The sequence below is a fragment of the Falco punctatus genome (genome assembly GCF_963210335.1).
Source record: "Falco punctatus genome assembly, chromosome: 1".
NCBI lineage: Eukaryota > Metazoa > Chordata > Aves > Falconiformes > Falconidae > Falco > Falco punctatus.
This window is the reverse complement of record NC_137580.1, coordinates 108,107,640-108,130,342: the sequence shown is the minus strand read 5'-3', so window position 1 is coordinate 108,130,342 and position 22,703 is coordinate 108,107,640. Positions and strand designations below refer to the sequence as shown.

Sequence of the window (22,703 nt, the reverse complement as noted above, 5' to 3'; positions counted from 1 at the left end):
GATAGCATTTGGGCAGGCTTCTGTGCATGCAGTTTTGAATATGTCAATAGCTTTTTGCCCCAATAGAATTGCTCTGAATATGCATCTTATCAGTGTTGCTCATAGCAGGCTGATCTCCTCTCAGAAGGCATAAAACGTTGCTGTAAGATGAGTCACACAGTTCCACAGCTTGTTGCTTCCATGGTGAGACGCACCCTTACCGTGTATGCCAGCAATCATGAAACTCCTGGCAAATACCCTGTGACGTGCAAATCTTATGGCCTTGGTAAATGAAACGCCTATGGCACTCACTGAAATGTGTTTTGCTTGTGGCTGCATGCTGCTTTTGGGCATGCTAGCCCTCCTTCCCCTGAGGAACTCCTCAACTCAGGCTTCATGGAAATAATTTACTGTATCAGTGTAGGCTGTTTCAAGGTGAAATTAGTGGGGCATTTAAGATTGAACACAGTGTAAACGTCTTGTATTGAAGTAATTGAAGACACTAGAATATTCTAATCTGACCTATTTTGAAACAACTGTTTTATCACAGATCATACTGTCCTTGTATTAAGCTCATACCAGAGCTCAGGAGGTGGCTTGGATGCTTGAGCTTCAGTGCAGCTTGAGTGCAGGTCTCTGGGAGGTAAATTTCAGAGATGTCTCAGGAGTTGTGCGGGTCTGGGACTCGTGATGCCAGGCTCCTTGTTGTGCAGCCTCCTCCCTGCCCACACCTCAGTGAGGTGAGCCACAAACAAGTCTGAGGTGAGATAGAGCAGGATCTGAAAGGCAGAAGACCAGAGCCTGACTCCTGTGTACTGTGGGTCCACTGAGTCATATATTTTGTCTATTTAGTAGGCTTTAACACACTGGCGGTAGCAGCTGGTATATCCTTCAGAGGCAATCTGCAGTCTTCTTCTGTTAGTTTGCCTGTAACTGGTTCTGCTGTTGTATGAGTGGGGAAGCCCCAAAGGGAATTTGGAGCAGGTTCCAAATCTAAAAGTTTTGTTCTCCTTGGAACAGAGGAGAAGTGATAGGGGGTAGTTGGGGAAGAACAGCACTCTAAGCGTTTTGCTGAGGGATACTGCATTCATTGGTTAGGTCTCGAGGCCTCCTTAGCAAAAAGGCAAGAGCTGCAGAGCTAGGCATGTTTGTCTTCAACTTTCAACTGGATTAAATATCTGAGAAGTGGATTTTAATGTGGAAAGCTGGTCCTGTCCCAGGGGACTGTAGTTGTCTTATTACTCTCACTGGCTGCTATAATGTCCCTTCTGTTTTGATGTACAAAATTACCACATTTAAAATTGCAGCAAGAACTTTTAAGACTTGTTCAACTGGCTTCGTTTAGCTTCAGCAGCTAACATCTGAGAAGTGGATTCTTAAGAAAAAAATACCAAAATGGAACACTTTAGGCTTTTCATCTCTGTACCTTTTAGCTGATGATGAGAGGGAGGGATAGGGCATGTGCCTTGCATGTGTAAAATACTTAGCTTTCCAAAGGAGAGCTTTGTTGGTAGTTAGTAGTCTGAGTCTTCTGTGTGATGCAGGACCAAGCCTTTGGCTTAATCCATCTGAAGCTGGAGTTTCCCACGAATCTCTGAAGCTACTGAATGCTTCAGTCCGAAGTGCCACGTTCCAAGCATTTAAAAACAAAAGCCCTTAACCCTCACTTGCACGTGGAAAACCTGTGGGCTGTGGTCCCTGTCTGAAAAAAAAATTTGCAAGGTCTTGCTCAGCTATGAAAGGGCCAATCCTTAGCAAACTGTAATTAAAAAAATAGAGCTTCTGTGTGCAGATATTGATGCTGAGTAGCAGGGAGTCGGCAGAGAGTTGTCTGTGAGATGGCCCGCTTCTTGTATGGTAGCAGGTATCCTCTTGAGTCTGCTGTTTCTTTGCAGTAGTCCTGTGTTCTGGAGCATCTTCCCTAGGAAACAGGGTGTCACACTGAAAATTTAGCTCATAAGTAGCTGTGGGGCAAGCAGGAAAGTGACTCAGCTCTCTGACCTACAGATGAGCTAAACAGAGTTGCAAGAGGAAATGCTAGGTGACAAGATAAAGGTGTTTCTGGAATAAGGATTGATTCTTTTTTGTTGTTAGGTTTTGTTGTCTTTTTGGGTTTGTTTTCTTTTCCACAATCCTCCTCAATAGTTGAAAATAGTTTAAAGGCAAACAGCTCTGGGCATGTTCTTCAGATGATGCTGTAATCACTGTATTTAAATACAGTGCTTCAAAAATGTGGCACAAAACAGTTAAGCAGCTACCATATTACATTGTCTTCCTGAGTGAAGCGTAAACCTTGAAATGACAGCCTTCTCCTTCTTAAAATTGCAGAATGGTTGACAAAGACTTAATTCATTTTCTGAACAAGTGTTTTTTCTTATGTAACATCTAGTGAGTTTTGTTACTGGGAGTTTCCTCTGTTTCTGTTTTCAGCTGAGTTGTGCTTCTGTGGGGTAGCAGCTTGTGACTTCAAAAAGTGAAGTGAAACAGGACAGCTTAGGCTTCTTTGTTCTTTGAGGCATTTCTTCCTTCTTGGTAGTACTTTGGCTATGCAGCAGTTAATAGAATGTGTAAGCCTGCATTTCAACACTTAAATGAATCTCCAGACAGCAGCTACCCCTGTAGTGTCGGTCAAGTCTAATATTGCATAAACTTGTCAGTACGGTTGCACATGGAAATCAAATATTAATATGTTATCTCTTGCTTTTTGTGTCAGCCTGGCACTGCATCCGCACCTCGTTGTGTGGTGGCTGGGGGTGGCTGCCTCAGTGATGCGCTGGGAGCGAATTGTCCTTCTGTGCAGCTTCTGCTCTGCTCCTGAATCTTAAATAAAGAGATTATCAGGGTAAAACAGTATGAACATAGCGTATTTTCAGATGCCTTCCCAAAAGTTAGGCATAGTTATATAAACTTGAAGGCAAGGGAGGCATTATCAGTTAACGTTTGTAGTGTGACTGGAATAGAGTTTGCATAGTCTCAGTGGGTGAAATGAATATATTTCACATATATTTTACAGATCTCTCATCTCAACTTGTGCTTCATGCTGCAAAGATAACTGTGCCACAGGCTTTTGCAACCCACACTTCTGGTCTTTGCAGTAAATTTTTTCTCTTTTACACATATACCAGAAACTGCTGTTGTCTGGAGAAAGCTGTATTTAACTTACATCTGTTCACGTTGACTGTGGATGGCTGAGACTGTTATTTTGGGGCAGTTTCTGTCTGGTACTCTTAGGAGTGCGGAAGTTCAAACTTGACTTTCCCTTGAGGAGAAGGGAGAAGTTTTACATCTTAGTATTGAGGAAAAGGTGGTGTGACCCAAAATAATTTTTTAAGCTTGAGTAATTGCTTATATCTTGATTCTAAACATAAGATGTACCTCACTGAAGAAAAAAAAAAAAAAAAAAAAGACCAAAACAAAAACCACAATCCCAAAGCCTAACACCCCCCGCCCACACCCCTACAAACACCTCAGAAAAACCTGCAAAACAAAACCCAAACCAAAACTCTTTAGCTTGTTTAAAGTTTAAAATTGCAAGTTTGTTTTTAGGACAGATGAGTGCAGAATGCCTTGAGGAGTATGTGCAAAGATGATTGAGGTGAGAAGCAGTCTGTATTTGCCAGAATTCTACTTGCTTGCCATGAAGTAGGACATCCTGACTGTATTTCACTTTTTTTAAACTTTGCTTTGATAGTGAACAGTTCTTTGCACGTGCTGTGGGAAATACTGAAGAACCCTGAAGTGGTTGAGAGATATTGACAGGGTATTGGAGAAGAATCTTTTCTGGGGGCAGAGGATGGGAAGTGATTTGCCAGCTGACTGGCAGTTGATTGCAGTCAGTGTTGCTAATGTGTAGCGTCACTTGGCTTGGCTTGGTTTCAGTGCCTCTGTGTGGTGTGGAAGCACGCTGTGTAAAACGTGAGAACTTCCTGCTGTGATAAGGAACCAACAGCTCTTCCAACAGGTGCAGCCTTTAGCTGCAGTCCTGAAGACGTAACAGAAATGTTTGCTTTCATGGGCCTTCAATACTGTCGACCTCAAACTGAGTAGCTTGCTCAGGAAGGAGCAGTGGAACTGGCCAGAGCCTGGCCTGAACCAGTTCAGAAGGCAGAGCTTTGTTTTCTGCCTTATACTGCTACGATAAGAGAATTAGGAGGGGAAGCTGTGTTCAAGAATCTGTAATCCATAATGGTGGCTCTGACTGAAATGGAATAATCTTATTTTAAAGGGTGCTCCAAACCACTAAAGCTTTATAAATATTAATTTTGTTCTTTTGTTTCCTAATAAAAGGCTTTTATTCATGAAATCACTGTTTATTTATTAACCTGACAAAGTAATAGCAAGCTCTCTTCTTTCAGTGTATGCATGTGCCATATCACAATTCTGGTTGTCACCATAATAAGAACTTCATTCATCTGCTTTAAAATGTCATTGATAACAACCTGGCAGTGGCCCAGCTTGGAGCAAGTTAACTACAAAAGGCTGCATTGTAAACCTTCCTGAGAGTACATGCTACATTAAGTCTAAAATTAAAAAAAAAAAAGGGGGGGGGGGGAGGCAGGAGAGAAATGTGCAGGCTGGTCTGGGCTGCATACAACTGCCAAATAGCTTCACAACTCTGAAAAAATGAAGCTCAGTATAGAGGAGTTCTGGATGAAAATGGGATAGTTTGGAATTAAGGGTGCATTCTGCTCACTTGAAAACATCTAAGGTACACTGAATTTACATACACAAGTTCTTATTTAGCTGCTTGTGGTTTAGCAAGACATTCCCTCTCTTTTTAAGATGAGGTTTATAAGGAGGTTGTTATTTCCTTTAGTCTCCCCTTTCTTCGATTGAGTGCCCAGGATAAAAATTACAGTCTGAAAGTGAAGTCATAAGCCTCTGGGAGTTAACTACTAGCAATACTGTGAGGTAGTTTGTCTTGTTTATAATAACCTTCCCCAACCCCAGAGTCAGTCTGAACACTAAACTTATTTATCCACCTGTAGGTTCACACCGTAGGAGCAGGGTGTCTTGTCACTCACACCGAAGTTCAAGTGCCTGGTCTTTCTGTCAGCTCCTCTGAAGGTACCCGAACTGCGCGCTGCTCTGGCAGCCCTGTATATGGGGCTTCATGCTCACGACAGTTCAGGGCTCCTTGCCTTTGACTCTCCTGTTCGTAAAACTATTACAGATTATATTTGTAGCCTGGGTGAAGGTGAACTGAATTGCTTTTGAAACAGATGCAGAGATTGTGAACTTGGAGGGAACTTCCCAAGGATCTTTGAAATGGGTCCTGCCCTGTGCTACATGTGAGAGCTGTGTGTTTTCACACAGCACCTGACTAACCTAGCTAGTCTCACTGAACAATTTAACAGCTGAGCAGAACATGAAGCTTTAAGGCATCTTCATCCAAGGTCTTTTGGGAGCAATGTAAGCATACAGTAAATTACCGTTGTTCTCATCCTACACTCTAGAGATGCAACAGGCTTAGGCGGTGTGGTGAAGAGCTTGCCCAGAACTGATTGGTGTATAGTCTAATTTCTTAGCTGGAATGGGAACTGCCAGAGTTGTGTGTGTGTTTGGGTTTTTTTTTTTTTTAAAAAAAAGCTACAATGTCATGCCACTTCACTTCTGTGGTTTTTTTTTTTTTTTGTTTTGTCTCTTAAGTATAGTGTATGGACAGCGCCATGTGTTAGGGAACACTTCAACTTCATCTTCAGAGACTTTTCATATGTAGCCTTCTACTGAAGTCAATGGGCGTGGAGGTAAGCAGTACTGAGTGCTTTCTGACAACATCACTACCACCCACTCTGTAGCCTGATGCACACAACACTCCTTGTATTTGAGCATTGTTGTTCTCCAAAAAAGTCGCATGCAGTTGCACAATGAAGACACTGCTTATTTGTGTAATGCAAATGTATTCCTACATGTTGGTACAAAGTGCAAGCAGTGAGCATCAAAGTGTGGGAGACTTCACAGATACTGCATGAACACTTGCCACTGAACTTCAGTGACGAGGCTGTAGTATGTCAAAATAAAGGTGACTTCACAATTGGTCTGTGAGTGAATGGGATTTGAATGATGGGTTGAATGTTCTGTCTGAAGCACTTGTGCTACTGATGCTCAACACCTTTTGCCCTGCTATTGTTTGTTTATGTGTTTTGCAACTACTGAGTTTAGTCTCTCTGTAGTTAATCATTTTATCTCAAGCCAGTCAGAATCAGTGAGAGTTCCTGTTTCCTTGTGTTTTTGTTGATTTCCTGTTCTGTTGAAATGCAACTTTCTCTGTTGAAACAACTTGGTTGCTGCACTTCTCAGTTTCCATCTAGTGGCTTAAAGTGGAGGGAGAGGGAACTGTTTGAAATGGCCTGACACTCTCAGAGACATTGACAGTTGGGTCTGGTAACTAAATTGTTATGATAAAACACAAATTCATTAGTTGATGCTGTTGAAATGCGCTGACTTTTCTGTGCTCCTAATAGAAGGCTTTAAAATATCCAGCTGCAGACTGATCCTCTCCAAGCATGTGACACTGACATCAGTCCTAGAAGTGAGGCATTGAACTGCCTCCAAAAATGAGCTCATCGGGTGATATTCAATGCACTGATTTAGCAAAATATTAGCTAATTTGATTACGTGGTCACCTGTACATACTGCTTGAAAGATGGGAATTCATTCCAATTTTAGCTGCTGTCATTCCAGATATCAATGTCATAATCCAGAGAGCCTTTTGGTGGGATGCTGTGCTCCCACTGTATGTTGGGAGCCAGGCTTAGCAGAGCCCATCTCTAATTGCCACTAACTTGCTCCAAGACATGCCAGTTTCTTTGCTGTTCTTCTCCTTGCATCCCTCCCAATAAGCTGTAGGGAGTAAGAGTGTGGAAGTCCCTCTAAAGCCACTCATAAAACTTGCTTAATTTTCTTTTGCCTCTCTTGACTTGTTTAAATAGCTGCATAAAAACACAGCTACATCCTTTCCCAGGAGCCTGGATAGTGGTTCGTCTTTAACCTGACCTGCCATCCAAAGCAGAGTGATTAGTCATGACTGAAACAAAATTAAACCCTGGCAGAACTGTCCTGGAGGCTAGCTGCTGTGTGCCTCTAGCTTCCTCGCCTCCTGTAGCTTGAGGTCAACAGTAACTGCATATTTCCTCTTACGACCCGCACAAAGGGCGTGTGTTCGTGCAGCACATCAGAGTGATGGTGACCCCAAACATACTTGCCCATTATTTTGCAGACTTGAAGAAATTCTGCATTTATCTGTAATTACAGTAGGCTTATGTTCTAGTTGATGCTGTCTGAGCATCTCAACATATACCTGATTATTTATTTGAAACATGGGCATAAGAGAAACAATACATTAGAAGAAGGGTTCGTGTGAATTTGTGCAGAAACATTGTTGTCTCCCTCCTCCCACCCAGTATTTTTTGCCTGTTATTGCACATTATAGGGTTGTTTGTTTTGGATGTTGTTTCCTGCTGAATGGAAGTCTTTATTGAGCTGGCTGTAATGTTGCTCTTTTCTTTCAAGAAATACTGCTGCTAACTTAAGACAGAGGAAGATGCTGTATCTTATGGGGCTGTAATAGTGTTGTCTGAATTGTGATCTGTTGTGCAACTAAAGAAACTATGCACCTGTGATAAACAGAATGGAAAAACTGCTGCTGATGTATACAGGGAAGTGAGGTGATGAGAAGCTCCTAAATGCCCTATGTATAGACCAAGGGAAGAAGCTAGGTTTGAAGAGCAAGCAGTAGAAAATGAGATAGGAAGAACTCTTGCAGAAACAAGAGTAAGTGATCCCTTATAGTAGCCAGGGAGGCTGCTTGATGTGAACTCTGTGCAAAGTTCAGTGGAGAGCATGGTCTGATGTCCTGGGTGATAGATACTGTCTTTTCCGCCTTCTTGTTTACAAGAAGCTGGCGTTTTTTCAGAATAAGCTTCTGAAACATCCTTGGTGGGGAGGAGGGTTGGGATGACAAAATGCTTATTTGCGTCTAGAAAGCTAGCTACAGCAGTAACTATCCAAGTTGGCTTGATGGCTGCTGCCTGTTTTTTGTTAACTTCACAAATTGTGCTGGTGAGCAGCAAGGTCTAGGGGCAGGACCATGGAGTCTGTTGTGCCTCAGCACATGCATTCTGTAGCAGCAGCAGCTCAGTAGCATACTTGAGATGCTGCCTTTGCAAAACGATGAAATTTCTGCTTTTCCCAGTAAAATGCCTGCGGTACGTGTGTCACTTAGTTTTAGTTTGTCTTTAACAATAGCAAGAGTTGTGCAGAAAACATGTAGGGCATGGAAATGGGGAACTGAGCTCCATCGTCTGTCCTCTGCTGATGGAGGGCAGGAGGAGGCGGAGAGAGAGGGAAAGGAAGAAAAGCGCTTTGCCTGTGCCTGTTTTGATACTGAAGAGCTCTTTCCAGTGATTTGAGAAGGGGGTGGGGAGAGAACCAGATGCTCTTAGGAAGTTCATACCATTGTTAATAATGTAATTCACAGATGGTGGTGAAGGCCTTGAAGAGGCTTTCATGCAGTACTTAGGCTCTGTAATAGACAGATCATCACATAAGGGCTCACAAATAGAGATGACTTAATCCCAAGGATGAGTCTACAGTGATCTATTTGATAGTGGCCCTGTGGATCATTGTAATCTTTTTAAACAGTTAAGAGCCTTCAGGATCCTTGAATGTTGAGCACAACTCCAGGATTGGACCAGTCCCTAATTAAATTGTCAGGATAAAATGTCAGTATAGCTTTGAGACATTTCCAATAAAAGTGGCTCTTAGGAAATAAAAAATAAGTTCCTTTGTTCTGGTACAGAAATCAATACAGATAGCAAAAGTGTGAAAATCAGTTTGTACAGTTCCATCTTGTTAAGAGACAGTTCTGCTTTTATTTCCATTTACCTGGTTGGAGTTGGAAGCAGACTTTATGTGTTCTGAATAGCCCATCAGTACTTCTTGACAGCTAAGGAGAAGGATTGTGGGTTGCATGTCATCTTATTTATGAAAAGAAGTCACTCTTGCCTATAAGCTGTATAGCAAATGTATGGTCCGCTGGCTTTCAGACATGCGGAATCAGAAAAGTTTTAGCTTAGGTCTATGCAATTAAATTCAAATGTGACTGACTGCTGAGCAACTCTTTATTGGCTGTAAGCTATGTAAGTAAAAATCAGTATTAGGAACTTCTAAGCAATGCTAGCTTACATGTGTAGCACAAGAAATCAAAAGTTTCTGGTAACGTGAGAACTGATCCCTGCTTTGTTATTTGCTGCTGTCTTTTCAAGTGCAGCTTCTCCCTTCCTAAGAGTTGTTTCCATAATGGTTTTTATTATTATTCTTAATTTCAAGTTTAAGTTGTGATTAGTAAATTGTTTTCTTGTGATGTTTGTCATGTGGTGGTTCATGAGCCCTGAAGAATGTGCTTCCTGTGACTTCAGCCATGTATTTGCAGGCTGTATCATGTGTTCTTGTTAGTCTTGCGTTTTGAGCTAAGTAGTGAAGGCGGTGGGGGTGGAAAAAAAGGGGACTATTTCAGGGCTAAGCTACCAGAAATTCTCAGACTACTTAATTTGTGACCTTGTTCACTAGTTAAATGTAATCTAGGATTTTCTACCTCTACCACATTTACACAGAAATATTTTCTGCATTAGAAGCTGGGCTTTTCTTGTCTTAAAATCCACTTTAAAAAACAGGAAAGCCCCATGTTCTGGTAAAAGAAATCCTGGGGGAAGAGTTTGTTTATTTATTTATTAAGGAAAAAGCCTTGGCGGGAGTGTGTGCTTTAGCTGAGAAAGTTAGAAATAATCTTTGCTCCACATTTTTTAATGTTATTAACTGTGACATCTGTACAGCAGTATCTTCATTACTGCAGTCAAGTGAACAAAGTTGAAATGTGCCAAGAGTTTTACTGTTTCTCTGCAGCGGCCAAATTTTTTGAGCACTAGAAGTGTTGTTAGTGAACCTGTGTACAGCTCCTGGTCCCACTGCCTGCATTTGGTGTCTACATCCATTCCACCCGTGCACAGTCCTGGAAGGACTCGGCTTCCACTGAAGACTTGACAAGGTCACACTTCATATTAGGTTTGTTTTAAGCCGTGCTTTCAAGTATTTGAGCATCCTTCTGTTTAATTTCCTTCTTTGACACCATGTAATACTGTTTTTCATATATATATATATATATATGCTGCTACTGCTGTTCAGTCCTGTGTGTTTCTCCCCTGCCCTGCATTTGATACAGAAACTCCTCGAGATCAAAGCTTTACAGGAGAGATGACTGTCAGCTGAAGTCTCTGCACATGGATGCCCTGACAGTAAAGCTGTCCATCTTTAGTAGCTTTTGTTTTTTACCAGATGGGCTGTGCTCTAGAGTTCTCATACTATTAGAGTTCTTTGTACTTTTTATGTCTGTGTGGGCTAATGCGTTTCTTTAGATCCGAATCCAACATCAAAGTAACATTGGTTTAATACAATGTTTTTTATATCACTTTTTTCCTCCAAGTTGGATTTTATTTTCAGCTTTGACCCTAGTATTTGTTCCTTCATAATTTGGGGCTTTTTGCTTGCTCTTCACATTTAAAAAAACAAACAAACAAACAAACACAGCAAAACCATAAAACTCTGTTTTGCTTAGCTCATCCAGTATTTCCATTTGGCTCAGAAGATGTGGATTTGTGAGCTGAGGGAATCCTCATTTGGCTCATCACCTAAGCTTTCTTCAAGAGCATTAGAAGGATCTACAGCTTAAGTTCATCAGAGGGCTGACCTGCTCTAGTTTTAATGAGATTTATTATACATGTACCTTTTGGATTCTACGGTCTTGATCTTCAAAACAATCTGTACAAACCTGTTAGTAAAAGCAAAACTGTTGACATAAAACTCACTCTTTATACTGAATCTTCCCTGTGTTAAGATTACTGATTTTTGAAATTAAAATTATATCCTTTGTGGCATATGGTTTAGCTATGTTGTTTGGCTAAGTGCTTGTATGCATGCTTCCCTTCTTAGCTCTTCCAGTCCTCCCTCTCAGAAAACAACATGGATCAAACCCTGATATCACAGCTCAGGCTTGGAGAGAGTGGAAGGAACAAATCTGATGTTACGGTTGATGGATGATTGTGTGCGAATGTTATGGATACAGCTTCAGTCCTAATACATGCAGAAGATATTGGGAGGGTGAGTCTTGGCCAAACTGAAGTGTGTATTTTCCCTAAAATCACCTTTGGCTTTCATAAAAACTTGGCAGCATTTAATAATATGAGTTTTGTTAGCTTAAAAGACCTAAGAGTTCTTGACTTGCTCCAAAACGAGTTCCTGTGAACTTTCAGTGTGTCTGATAACTGTGGGACAGCAAGGCCTCAAAGGGGATCCAGAGGTACTGGTGGGGTATAGACAGGCACAAGTTATCACTGAGTGAAGGCAATGTTGGAGAGTGTGGGCAACCCTAGCAGGGAGACTGGTGTCTGGAATGAGAATATCTGGGTCAGTCTCCTCCAGAGAGCTGCAGGACACGTGAGATGCTGCAGTGGTCTGGCTTAACCTCTTTCAATCTGGTGACTTCTATGGCTGTGTTAAGTCTCCGTGGAAGATGCAGATTGACAGGCCTATAGCAGAGGTGGCCAGCGGACAGTGATTTGACTTGTTCCATCAAGATTTGGCAAGCCTAATGACTAGGCGATCGCTGGAGCTGTGAAGGAGAATGTGGCTTGTCAATAACAATTACAGTAACAGTAACAAAAATAATAAAGAATTCATTAGCTTTCCCCTGCTTGTGCTGGGTGTTTGTACATGCAGCACTCATGTCTGGGGCAAATGCATTGATGGGTGTAACGCCTTTCCTTTTTTTTACGAGTGTACCTATTAATGGAGGCAGAGTGCATAATATAATCTTAAAATAGCTACTCCATGAATGCAGAAACATTCCACTTCTGACTAATCGGCCATTCACAATGAGCATTTAAATATGCTCCAGAGACTGAGCGGCGGCTTTCCATATCTGTGTGAATGGAGCTAGAAACGTACTGCAGCTCAGAGCTGTGCAGGCATTTTGTTCTCTTACCCCACATCTACTTGTCTCAGTGTAGCTACTTCTAGCCTGGGAAGCAGAATGCATATTCTGCTTGCTATCCCTTTGGGCAAGCAAGCTTGTGGGGATTTTTCATTCTCACTAGCTCCAAGACTGAGGATCTTGGAAGGACTGGACTGATAAACAGTCCTCAAAACCAGATTTCTCTTTCTCTTGGTTGTGAATGACCAGGAACACAAAGAGCTTATGGTCAGAGTCCTGGCTGTAGTGCATAGTTTGAAGAGCTTGGCAAGCAGCAGGGAGCCCACGTGCAGTGTTTTTTCTCTGACAGGCTGCTCCACAGCAATGTGTGCTGCTCCAGAGCCTCTGGCCCAGCTTCACAATGAGAATTAGATGTGCAGATCTGTCTGGGGGCTGCAGGGGCAGGATCTGTGTAGTCTGTCAGGTACCGGACCCAAAGCCTGTCCTAGCTTAAGGATTTCTCTTGCAACTGCTCAGCGCCTGCCCGGGGGATGGCGCCAGGTTGCACAGGGCTCCCTCCCAAGGGACAGGTGCCATTGGAAGTGGTTATAGTCTCACCTGTCAGAAGAGGAAACGCTTTCATACAGCCACTTGTCCTCACTTTCTCCCTGCTATAGGAGGGAATGGGCAAGGCACTTCTCAGGATTCCTCTGCATTTTCACTGGGTGTGCTTTGGTTTTTCTGTGGCACAAATATACATCTTCAACTGGACTAGGTTGTTGATGCCTCGTGTGTGATGAGATAGTCCTTATGGTCTGCAGGTGCTGGACTATGTTGCACAAGCCTCTCCTGGCAGGCTGAGCGTGGAGGACTGGCTGCCTTCACTCTCCTGCCCATGGCGTTCAGGGCTGAGGGAGCTGGCTGGGCCGGCCAGATCAGCCAGGCGAAGTCTAAACAAGTGATTTTCTTTTGCTGATCCGTGTTGCTTTTCCAAATACCGCGTGGCCTCTGTGGCTATAATTGTATGGCCATCTCATTTAGAGCTGACCTCAAAGGCAAGTTCTCTCCTCTCCTCCCAAAAAGGGGGATTTTCACATAAGGGCTTACACTGGTTTAAGGCTGCTTTATCTTAGTAGAGCATAAACCTGTTTCTTGTTATCTTAAGGCAGAAAGCAACTGGGGGATTTGGATTGGACTAGATGATTGATTCCTGCTGATTTAAGCAATCCATAAGGAGTGCCTTTTGCCCTTACGTAGCTAATCTTCATTACCTTATCTGGCATAGGCCATAAGTACTTACTCTGTGCTGTCTCTTGCAGCAGGACAAAGTGCCATACTCTAAGCATTGGCTTCTGCAGCTCTGCTCTTCAGGTGGTTATTTATGCAAGGCACTAGCCAAAGGGAAGGGGAGTTTTAACTGGATTAACCTCAAGAAGAGAATGTGGGGATTTAGGGATTAAGGAACCAAAGGCAGCCAGCAATCACTGACTTAAAACCTTCCGTAAGGGAGCCAGTTTCTATAGGTTGGAAATGCAGTCCTTCCTTACCTGCATAGTGTTGAGATTGGCAACGCTTTTACCTTTGAGGTATTAGAGAACATGGTTTTAGGGATGCACAGAGTATGTGTGTTTTCTCATATAAGAGTTATGTATTGATGGGAAACAGTTCATAACTGGCAACTTTTTAAGAAAAAAGTGTTGAAGCACTGAGTGCTCAGATGAGATCTTAAACCTGGCACTTAGAAGGTGTGTTGGTGGCTTGCTCCAATATAATGAGAACATCTGGTTTCAATAAACTTGTAGCTCTCCTAGCTTCATGCATTCCCCTTTTACACCTTCTCCCCTTGCCCTGAAGCGTTTCTATCGTCCCATGTATTCTTTTTTCCCCCACTGATGCTGTTACACATCCCCTGCAGGGCAAATCCTAGTAGATTACAGGATTGATAGAAAGATTGGGAGGCGTGGGAGAGATCAACAAAAACCTGTTACTAAGGAGACATGAGTTTTAGCATTGTCTCTCTAATGGCCAGTCTGCCGAAGGGGAAACAGATGGTACAAAGGAGGCTGGGATTATATACACAAGTACCGCAGGGCCACAAATCTGATACATCTATTGAACTTCCAGGGGTCAGGCAAATCCGGTCTTGTGCCAAGACTAATGTAGTTCCTTTGCCTTTGGCACAGTGTTCCTGTCCTCCTGTCGTTAAGGGCTGTTCTGGACAGTGGGCTTCTGTGTCAGCCATTGCTATTCCTGGGAACAGCCAGGTTTGGCTTGGAATGAGGGCAAGTGGCTGTATGGAAGCGTTCCCTTCGACAGGTTAAGCTGTACCCACTGCCAGTGGCACTTTTGCATCCTGAGAGGGTGAAATAACCAAACATAACGCTGCCTTCTGGTTTAGTACAGCTTTTCTCCAGTTACCAATGTACACGTGTAGGAACGTGACTTCTTTTCTATCCTGGGAGAATGGGAGGATGGGTGGTGGCCACAGTCGCTCCCGGCTTTTGACGCAGCCTGGCCATTATTGCAATATAATGTTTCGCAGAGGCTTAAGTTTCAGGAGTGATGCTCCCAGCTGCATGCTGCTTGCCGGGCACCTGCTTCCCCTGCTGTCACCTGCTCTCTCTGGAGAGAGGCATGAAGTGGCACTGTCATTCTGGGCTGAGCAGTGGGTAAATAAGCAAAGGCTGAATTCATCCTGGCTGAGGAGAAGCAGTACTGGAACCACTTTTGCAAGAGACAATGATCTGTTTTTCTTGTATTTAACTTTCAGGCCCTAGAGAGTGTTGCAGTAAACAGGACACTGATTTGTTAATAGATGGAGAGCGCTAGATGACTACAGTACTAGAATTAATAGCTTGACAGCATTTCCTTTTTTCCTTTTCTCTCCTCCCACAGCAATTTGGACTGATACCCAAATAAACAATAACAAATAGATTTTTGGAGGAGCTGACTGGGAGAAATAACAGAAGTCAAGGGGCACTCTTATGCAACTTTGTTCTGCTTATATTTGACTCATCCAGAAAACCCTGTTCTACTCCTCGGCTTTGTTTTCCTTTCTCTTTTTTTTTTCTTTTTTTCTTCAACCCCTGTTGGAGGAGGTGCCATTGTATTTGCTGCCTTGCTTTTTGTCCCTTGGAAACTGCTTAGGCCCTTGTATCTCCAGTTGGCTGTAGGCATGCGGTGCTGAAAGAGTGTGGGCAGAATGCTACTCTGGAGAAACCGTGCAAGAGCCTATAAACCAGCTGGTATCAGGCAAGAAAATGTCTCGGCTTGTTGACTTAAGTTCCAACAGCATGAGACTAATACCTGGGTGTATTTTTTAAAGAAGTGATTCCGAGTAGTTTATAACTGTTTTGTTTCAGTTGTAGTAGCAGTGGTCCCCTGCCAGACGCGGGGCAGCTGGGAGGCTGTTCTGCACCCTGGGGGTGGAGGATGTGAACAACGAGTACCTTCATACCTTGTAATTCTCTGCGGTGTCTTGCCAGGGACTATCTTCAGGCATTCCTTTCCATGGGCTCTCCAAAGACTCTGCTTTGTGTCCTGCATGTACAGAAAGCTGTCCCAGCAATTCCTTCTGAAGTTTTGCCTGAAACACTTGGTGAGTTTTTTCCCTACCCAAATGGAGGCTAGAGGTAAAGAGACTTTGCTGCCAGTTCCTGCTGTCACACAGAGTCTAAACTCATGTTCTTAAACCTCTACCAGCCACTTCTGTTCTAGATATGTCACTGTGATAGAGCAGAGTCCCCGGCTGTGCTCTTGCTTGAATCCAGGGTTACGCAATAGCAGCCTGCAAGTGCCAACGCAGATGCTGCTGCATCCAGGCATGCTGTGCAATGTAGTTGCTTGGATACCTCCTTTTTTTGTGGTGTTTTTTTTTTGTTTTGTTTTGTTTTCCTCACAAAAGCTAGGTAACAATTTGCAACTTATCATTTACCATTGAACACAGATTCAGGTTAAGCAGTGTTAAGAATCTGACATATTAATGACTTCCTTTCCATATTGCTTTTTAGAGATTGAGTATCATGGAACTCGAAAAGATTGAGTGTTGATCTGTGCTGTTTTCAGAGTCTTTATTTCACCTTCTTAAGTGTTAAATAACTTCCCACTTTGAGAATTCTTTTCATCCAGAAAATCATGTTTTAATTATTGATGCAATAGGCCAGGGGCCCTAAGAGGCCTGGCTGCTGGTGCTTATAGTTCAGGTAGGTCATGAGGATTTCTGCACTGCTCCTAATTCATCCACTGTGTTGTATGTTCATTACGTCAAGGGGAGATTTGACAGGAGCTTGCAGGGATTGCATCTCAGAGGAGCTGAGTGGGTGAGAGTCTCTTCTAACGTTCTGGCAGGGAGAGAGATGCTTGCGTGTTACAGCCAGCCACTCGGCTTTAAGAGCGTACTGCTGAGCCGGTATGGGGTGAAGATGCACCTTAAATATGTCTCATAAATGCCTGCACGTGCTTTCCTCTGTAGTTTAAGGCAAGCTATCAATATGAAAAGCCTGTGCCTGGTTATGCTGTTGCTGGCCAGGAATTAGACTTTTAACAGGAGAGCAGTGCTGGCACAGCTTTGTTCTCTAGACACAGCTGTGTCATGAACAGGAATGGTATCCAGATAGCTCTATTCTTATCCTATTATGGGAATAATATTTTTCATGTAAGTTGCAGGTGAATCAGCATTGCTTCAGTGACCCTACTATACATTCTGGGAGAAGTCAGAGCTCTGGAGTTGTAACTGGAACTGTGCCTGCACAGAGCCCTAGAATAACTCCCTGGGTTTTAATGGAGATAACTGTAGCAGGGATACAAATGAGGCTACTGTGAGTGCGCACCAAGGTAAACTAGATGCTAACAGGAAGATGGCTGATTGCAAGACAAAGACCCTTCCCTTCGCAGTGTACCTCCCTTCCTTCCACCTTCCTCCTCCTAAAATAGCCCTTCAGTATGAGGAGTGAAAACCAAATATTTCCCTCTTAAAAGCACATTTAATGTGTGTTCATTTCAATGGGAAACTGACTTAAACCAGAAGCTGGCATTGTGCACCTTATGCCTTGTAATGCCTAATAGTGTTGCTCATTAATGATAAAAGATTATCAGCTGCCGTTCCAGGTCTCCAGCTTCTCTGCGTATGGCTCATTAGCCAGTTTGCTTTTCAGGCTCCTTCAACCTTGTTTAGCGCTAGCTGTTTTGTTTTTTGGTTGGTTGGGTTTTGTTTTGTTTCGGTTTTTTGTTGTTTTTGGTTTTTCTAATGGAGCAGTTGAGCAGACTCTCCCAGCTGGAAAGAGGCCCAGCTTCTAAGGTGAAGGTGTCGGCGCTCTGGATGAGGAGGTGTACATGGTCACACTGCTTCTGAAAGCTCTTGAGTGCATTGGAAGGTTGAGCAAGGTCTGTGTATTAGCAGGTGGTGACTGGAGAGGGTCTAAGGTGTGGATGGCCATCCTTCATAATTGCATAGGGGCAATTTAATGCATGTAAATGTGTTGTCCTGCATGAATGGATAATGAACGGCTGCTCACTGTGGTAAATTGTGGAGCTGGGATTTCATTTTAATCACAGACTGTTCGTTGTGTAGAAGCCCTGCCCTGAGATTCACCAGTGTACACATGCATATCTTGACTTAGTCTTAGTCAAACTATAGCTCTGACATCAGCAACAGCTTCCAGTATGAAAACTGGAGTTAAAGTGCCTATGTTTATACAGCCAAGTGAGTTTTCTCCCACTTGTCCCATCACCATAAGCATTTGCTATCGTTGTAGGGAAAAAAATGCTTCTGGATTTTAAGATTTCCAGTGGGCATCTTCATTAGTTTTACCTAAAAGGACATTAAGCAGATATCTTCAAGGTTCTGGGAGGGATCAAATGTAAAGCATCATAATTATGTTAAATATCTGCCTTTTCTTTCATACTTGTGCAGTGTTGAAAGGCCTTCTAAAAGTTAGAGGAAAGGTCTATTCAGGGAGACAATAGATTATTTTTTTTCTTAATGTCTAGAAATTATACGCTACTACATGGTTGTAGAGAGAAGTTATATATAATAGTCCTTTGGTGTAAGGTTATTGAATGTAAATATATATCTACAATGTTTGTGTTGTGCGTTGGTTTGGGGTTTTTTTTCCCTTGTCTGCATCTCTGTGATTAAGGCAAAAGCTGTTGTACTCCCCGTCAGGCAATCTTATTTCACTGCAGAAATTCAATTGACAGTAATCTCCTTTTTAATCTGTTCTTGTGGTGTAGTGTAGCAGGCTGTGTCACACTGTATTTCTCATCCTGACTCTTGTTGTACCAGTTGGAGCCTTCTAATTTTTGTCTTCAAGTGTCTGAGTTTTATTTCTGCAGTTTTTAGTGAGGCCTAATCTAAACAAGGCTTGCATAAATCTCTTTGCTCCAGCGGGAAGATGAAAGCTTTGATAAGGAACTTGTTTTTTTTCTCTCTCCAGAGCAGGAGCGCAGTGTCTTTGACCTAAATATACCAATTACTGACACAGCAAATGATACAGAAAACAATCCAGAAGGAATGCCAACCTCTGAGTGAACACTTGGCTGCAGAAAGTTACTGCTTGTGTGGAGCCTTTACCACAGAAGAAATAACGAGGATGAAAACAGTCTTCATTCGGAACATTTTAGGCAAATAGTGATGAGTGAAAGAAATGGTTGTAGAAAGCTGCTTGTTTACCCCTTATTCCTAGAGCTTTGGGGAGGTAAAAGCACATGCAAGACACAGCGCAGTTCTCCCCTTTCCCATTTGTGGCCAAGTTTGCTCAGCTTAACTTTTTGAAGAATTTTTATGTCAAACTTAAAGGCTTCCTGGTACCAGCTTCTATTTTTTAAAAAGTGTTTGTGTGGCAAATGTCCATTGCTACTTTTTGAAATACTTACTAGCTCTCCAGAGCATACCAGGTGACTTCATTAATTGGTTTCCTAATTTTTAATAATGGTTAAGGTTAACTATCTCCACAGATGGAGGGATTCTGAAATGAACTGGTTTTCGATTCAGCGTTGAGACCTATCCTCTATACGTTGAATACTTGCACATCGCTACCAGATTGATAATTTCCATAATATACCGAATATATCAGTTCACTCAGACTGCTGCAAGTTTCTGGTTGTCTTTGTTCTCCATGTTGCAGCTGTAGAACTTACAAACTCTGGCTGCCCATTTTTTTTGTGGTCAAATCACCCTTTTTAGTACCGAACTGCTACTGGAAATATGGTACCTTTTACAGTTCAGCACCCCCCCTCCAGCCCTGGAAGCTTCATCTGGTGAATTTATGTGTAGTCTTGGGCTTCTTGCAAGAAAAAAGGAAACCTTTTATCAATCTGGGTTTTCAAGTCAGCCCTTGTTTCTTTTTACCAACCAGAGTTGTTGTCACTGGCACTTCAGCCTTACTGCAAATGCAGGATGTGTGGGCTTTTCGCTAACACAGTTTATTTAAGAGATTGATACAACTCTGACTACTGCATGAAAGTCTCTCTGCTACAGAAATGTGTAATAGATATTTGGCAATCTGACTCAAACATTTGTCTTGCTTTGTTCCAGCAGATGATTTGAGATTATTGATAGGACCAGCCTTGCAGGGCCTGCTGTTGAATAGGCATCTGTCAAATAATTCATCTTGGAATGTGTTGAACACCAGTTCTATGTGATGTCTGTGCACAGACCGTGGTCCCTTGGACTTCAAGGACCTCTATCCAGTTGCTTCTTTGGGCATCATCTAATGCCAGTCTTGTGCAGATGTTGGATACCCGAGGGCACCTCTAATATCACCATGTGTGTGTCAGGAGTTGAGTTGAGCCCTAAGGAATCTGAAAATCCAGTCGATGCTTTTATCTCTAGGTGACTTGTATTGCATTAGAGGGAAGGCTGTGGCTGCAGTAATGGCACCCTCTCTGCAATACTCGACCAGACTGGGTTATCCACGCATTATGTAACAGTTGGGGGAGGGTGGTTTTTGTACTGACTTGCTTAATACTTGCTGACACACAAGGAGAGGTCCTGTATGGAGGAGCTTGCCACATACGGTACAGCTACAGCCCAAACAAAGATCCACAGGGCTGGGGATGCTCTGAAGAGGGGTGTTTGCATGGTTTAACCACTGGGTCGGTGCCTGGACGCACAGCCTCTGATTTGACTAAAGCAGCTGCCTTCTTCCCAGCAAAAGGTCGTGATCGGCTCAGAGGCGCTTCGTGTGTGTTTGAACAACTGGATGGGATCTAGCCAAGGAAAGGGCAGGCAGAGAACTAGAAGAGTGCTTGCTTAATTACAAGCCTTTTCTTTGTAGTGCCTCCTTTGAGACTGGGTCCAGAGTTGTTCACATGATGGTGGCTTGACAGCGTTAAGTGAAAAGCCTCCCTGATGGCATGGTTACATCTAAATCTTGCTGTGGGTTTGGAGGGATCTATAGGAACTAATTTTCTGTTGTATAAAGAAGCAGCTGCCAGTTGCATTTCACTTGAAAGACTTCAAATTCTTTGCCTCACATAGCTTCTGTGTTCCTACTCTTGCACAAGGCCTTGCTGCCCCTGTTAATAAAGATCTTTTTTAAAACTTCGAAAATTAATAGTTTCAAGAGATGAGAGTGTTTTCACATCCATCTCTTGGTTCAGCCTTCCTGTGAGGAATTTGGGATCACTCACTGTTGGTGTTTGTTGCTGGACAAAGGATTCCTGTCACGGGAAAGCATACCAAACAATGAAAATAATGAAGTTGCCCATCCAAAAAGCAATGCCTAGCCAAGATTTAGAAAATGGAGAAGGGGGAGAGTTCTGTAATGTGTGCACGTCACACCTATGAGCAAAATGTTGACTTACGGGGTGAAAACTAAGTTGTTGGTGCTCTCCTGATACTGATGGCTGTGATCACTCACACTTCTGATAAAAACACTTCCCAGGCATTGACCATACAGGCAGCTATGTTGGCATAAAACCATATGTAGCAAAAGAGATTCCAATTTAATAACTGCTTAATATTTGAAAGGTGTATTTTTAGGGTTTAGTCTGTGTGAAATGTGCCTTGGTTAATAGAAATGTAGTGAATATTAGATGCATGACTTACGCTAACAGTCATATCTCTTACAGGAAAAAGAACTTGCTGTGATGTTCCTCATGTTAAATACAGACAAACAGCTCTAGTCCCTGTACATAAGAATGCAGATTGAATCTTGTTTATCATTACATCAGTCTGCAAAAAGGAGATTTATAAGAGCAGAATTGTTTGCATGACACGAAGTGACACCCATTGTATAGAACAGAATAGCACTCAAAAATTTCTCTCCTCTCCCTTGCCCTTTTGATGACAGATAGTTGGCAGTGGATCAAAGCACAAACAGGATTAATGTTTTGCATATTCTGTCCTACATGGCCTGAAAGGAGCAGAGATGGAATTTTTCATCTTTCACTTTAAACTGCATTTAATATCGTGGCCTAGTTTAGAGCTATGCGACTCATTCCTTCCATTTCCCCTGAGGCCTCTGTTTCTGGTCAAGGAAAGCAGGGCATGACTCCTTCTGGAGCTCATCAGTGCTTCCTCCTTGCAAGCTGGTGGAGGAGGCTGGAGCAATCCAGCATCAGGAATCTCCAAGTAGCGTATATGGAAGCTGCTGTCTCTTGCACCTATTGCTGTGATTACAGCATGGGTGCTGCAGGGCACAGAGACCTGGGGCTGGGGCAAGATCCAAGGTTCTTGCTACCACCTTTGCGATGGCAGCTTTCAAAGCTGAAGTGGGGCACTGTCACAGGTCATACCTCCAAATGGGTGGTTTCAGTGTCCAAGGATTCTGTCCAAGCACGTTCCTTCTCAAAGTGTAAACTGTCTTCTCAGAGACGTCCTCAGAAAGGACTGTTTTGATCCACATTTTGGCTGATCGTTGTTGCACTGGCAGCAGTGCTTCCTCCTCTTTGGAAATGCACTGAAAATGGCAAGAAAATTGGAAGGTGCTTGCTTTAGTAGTCGTGTCAGTGTTGGAGTATTTCCTTCACTGAAGCTTGCACTTGACGTGCATTGGGCACGTCTTCTCTGTCCTGCCCTCCCCTCTAGTGGGGTGACTTGTCATTGCAGCTTGGTTTCGCGGACAGTTACTAAGGTTTTTGTGATGTTTTGCATCTTTAGAATTACATAGTGACCAGAACACAGCGCAGAGAACTATAGGACAGGTATGGTATACACTGCGTGGTAGCACGGACTCGTGGAAGAGGAGAAATAGTAGTGGTGGGTATGTGAAATCTGGCCGTCTCTTCTTTCGTACTGGATGCTCTCTGTCCATGAGAAGGTATGGATGTGTTTGCAAAGGAGACAGTTGATGCAGTGAAGATGATTCAGATACCTGAATCTGACCGCTCTTGTCAATAGGCTAAAACATGACATACAGGGAGGGAGTAGGCTGTAGGCTGGTAGAGTTGCTGGTGGGACAAGGAGGACATTAGTGAACCCGAGTTTTGTTCCAGATAGGATTCCAGGTACTGCCAATGGGTCTCTTGCTCAAATCGCACTTGTCTACAGTTCTGTTTTTGTAGACAGTCAGCTATAATATGTATAGATGTGCTTCTCACACAAATCTCCTACATTTATGTCTGATATTAAAGAGATCTTGTAAGAGCTTCAGCAGAGACAGATGGTAATTGATTGGGCCATGTCTAGCCTCCTCCACACTGAGCTCCTGAGGGCTGAATTTTGAGTGGAGCTAAGATAATGATCTGCATATTTCTTCTGCTGTCATTTGTGGGACTTTTGACTATGGCATAGCAGACTTGCCAGTTGCTGTGACGA

General features: G+C 42.9%; 1 protein-coding gene across 5 annotated transcripts in view; it reads left to right on the top strand.

Annotated features, from left to right (window-relative positions):
- Positions 1–22,703, top strand: part of SSH2 (slingshot protein phosphatase 2) — a 103,942-nt gene that overhangs the window by 8,116 nt on the left and 73,123 nt on the right. Inside the window, exons 1-2 of one of the 5 annotated variants that reach the window (XM_080382475.1) lie at positions 10,966–11,133; positions 15,430–15,542. The exons of 1 other annotated variant lie outside the window; for it this stretch is intronic. In XM_080382475.1, the coding sequence (XP_080238601.1) occupies positions 11,070–11,133; positions 15,430–15,542 (177 nt within the window). In that variant the 5' untranslated portion in view covers positions 10,966–11,069. Of the gene's footprint in view, positions 1–5,628; positions 5,727–10,965; positions 11,134–15,429; positions 15,543–22,703 lie in introns of those variants that run through there. 3 more of the 5 variants (XM_080382477.1, XM_080382478.1, XM_080382476.1) reach the window with 3 other exon arrangements.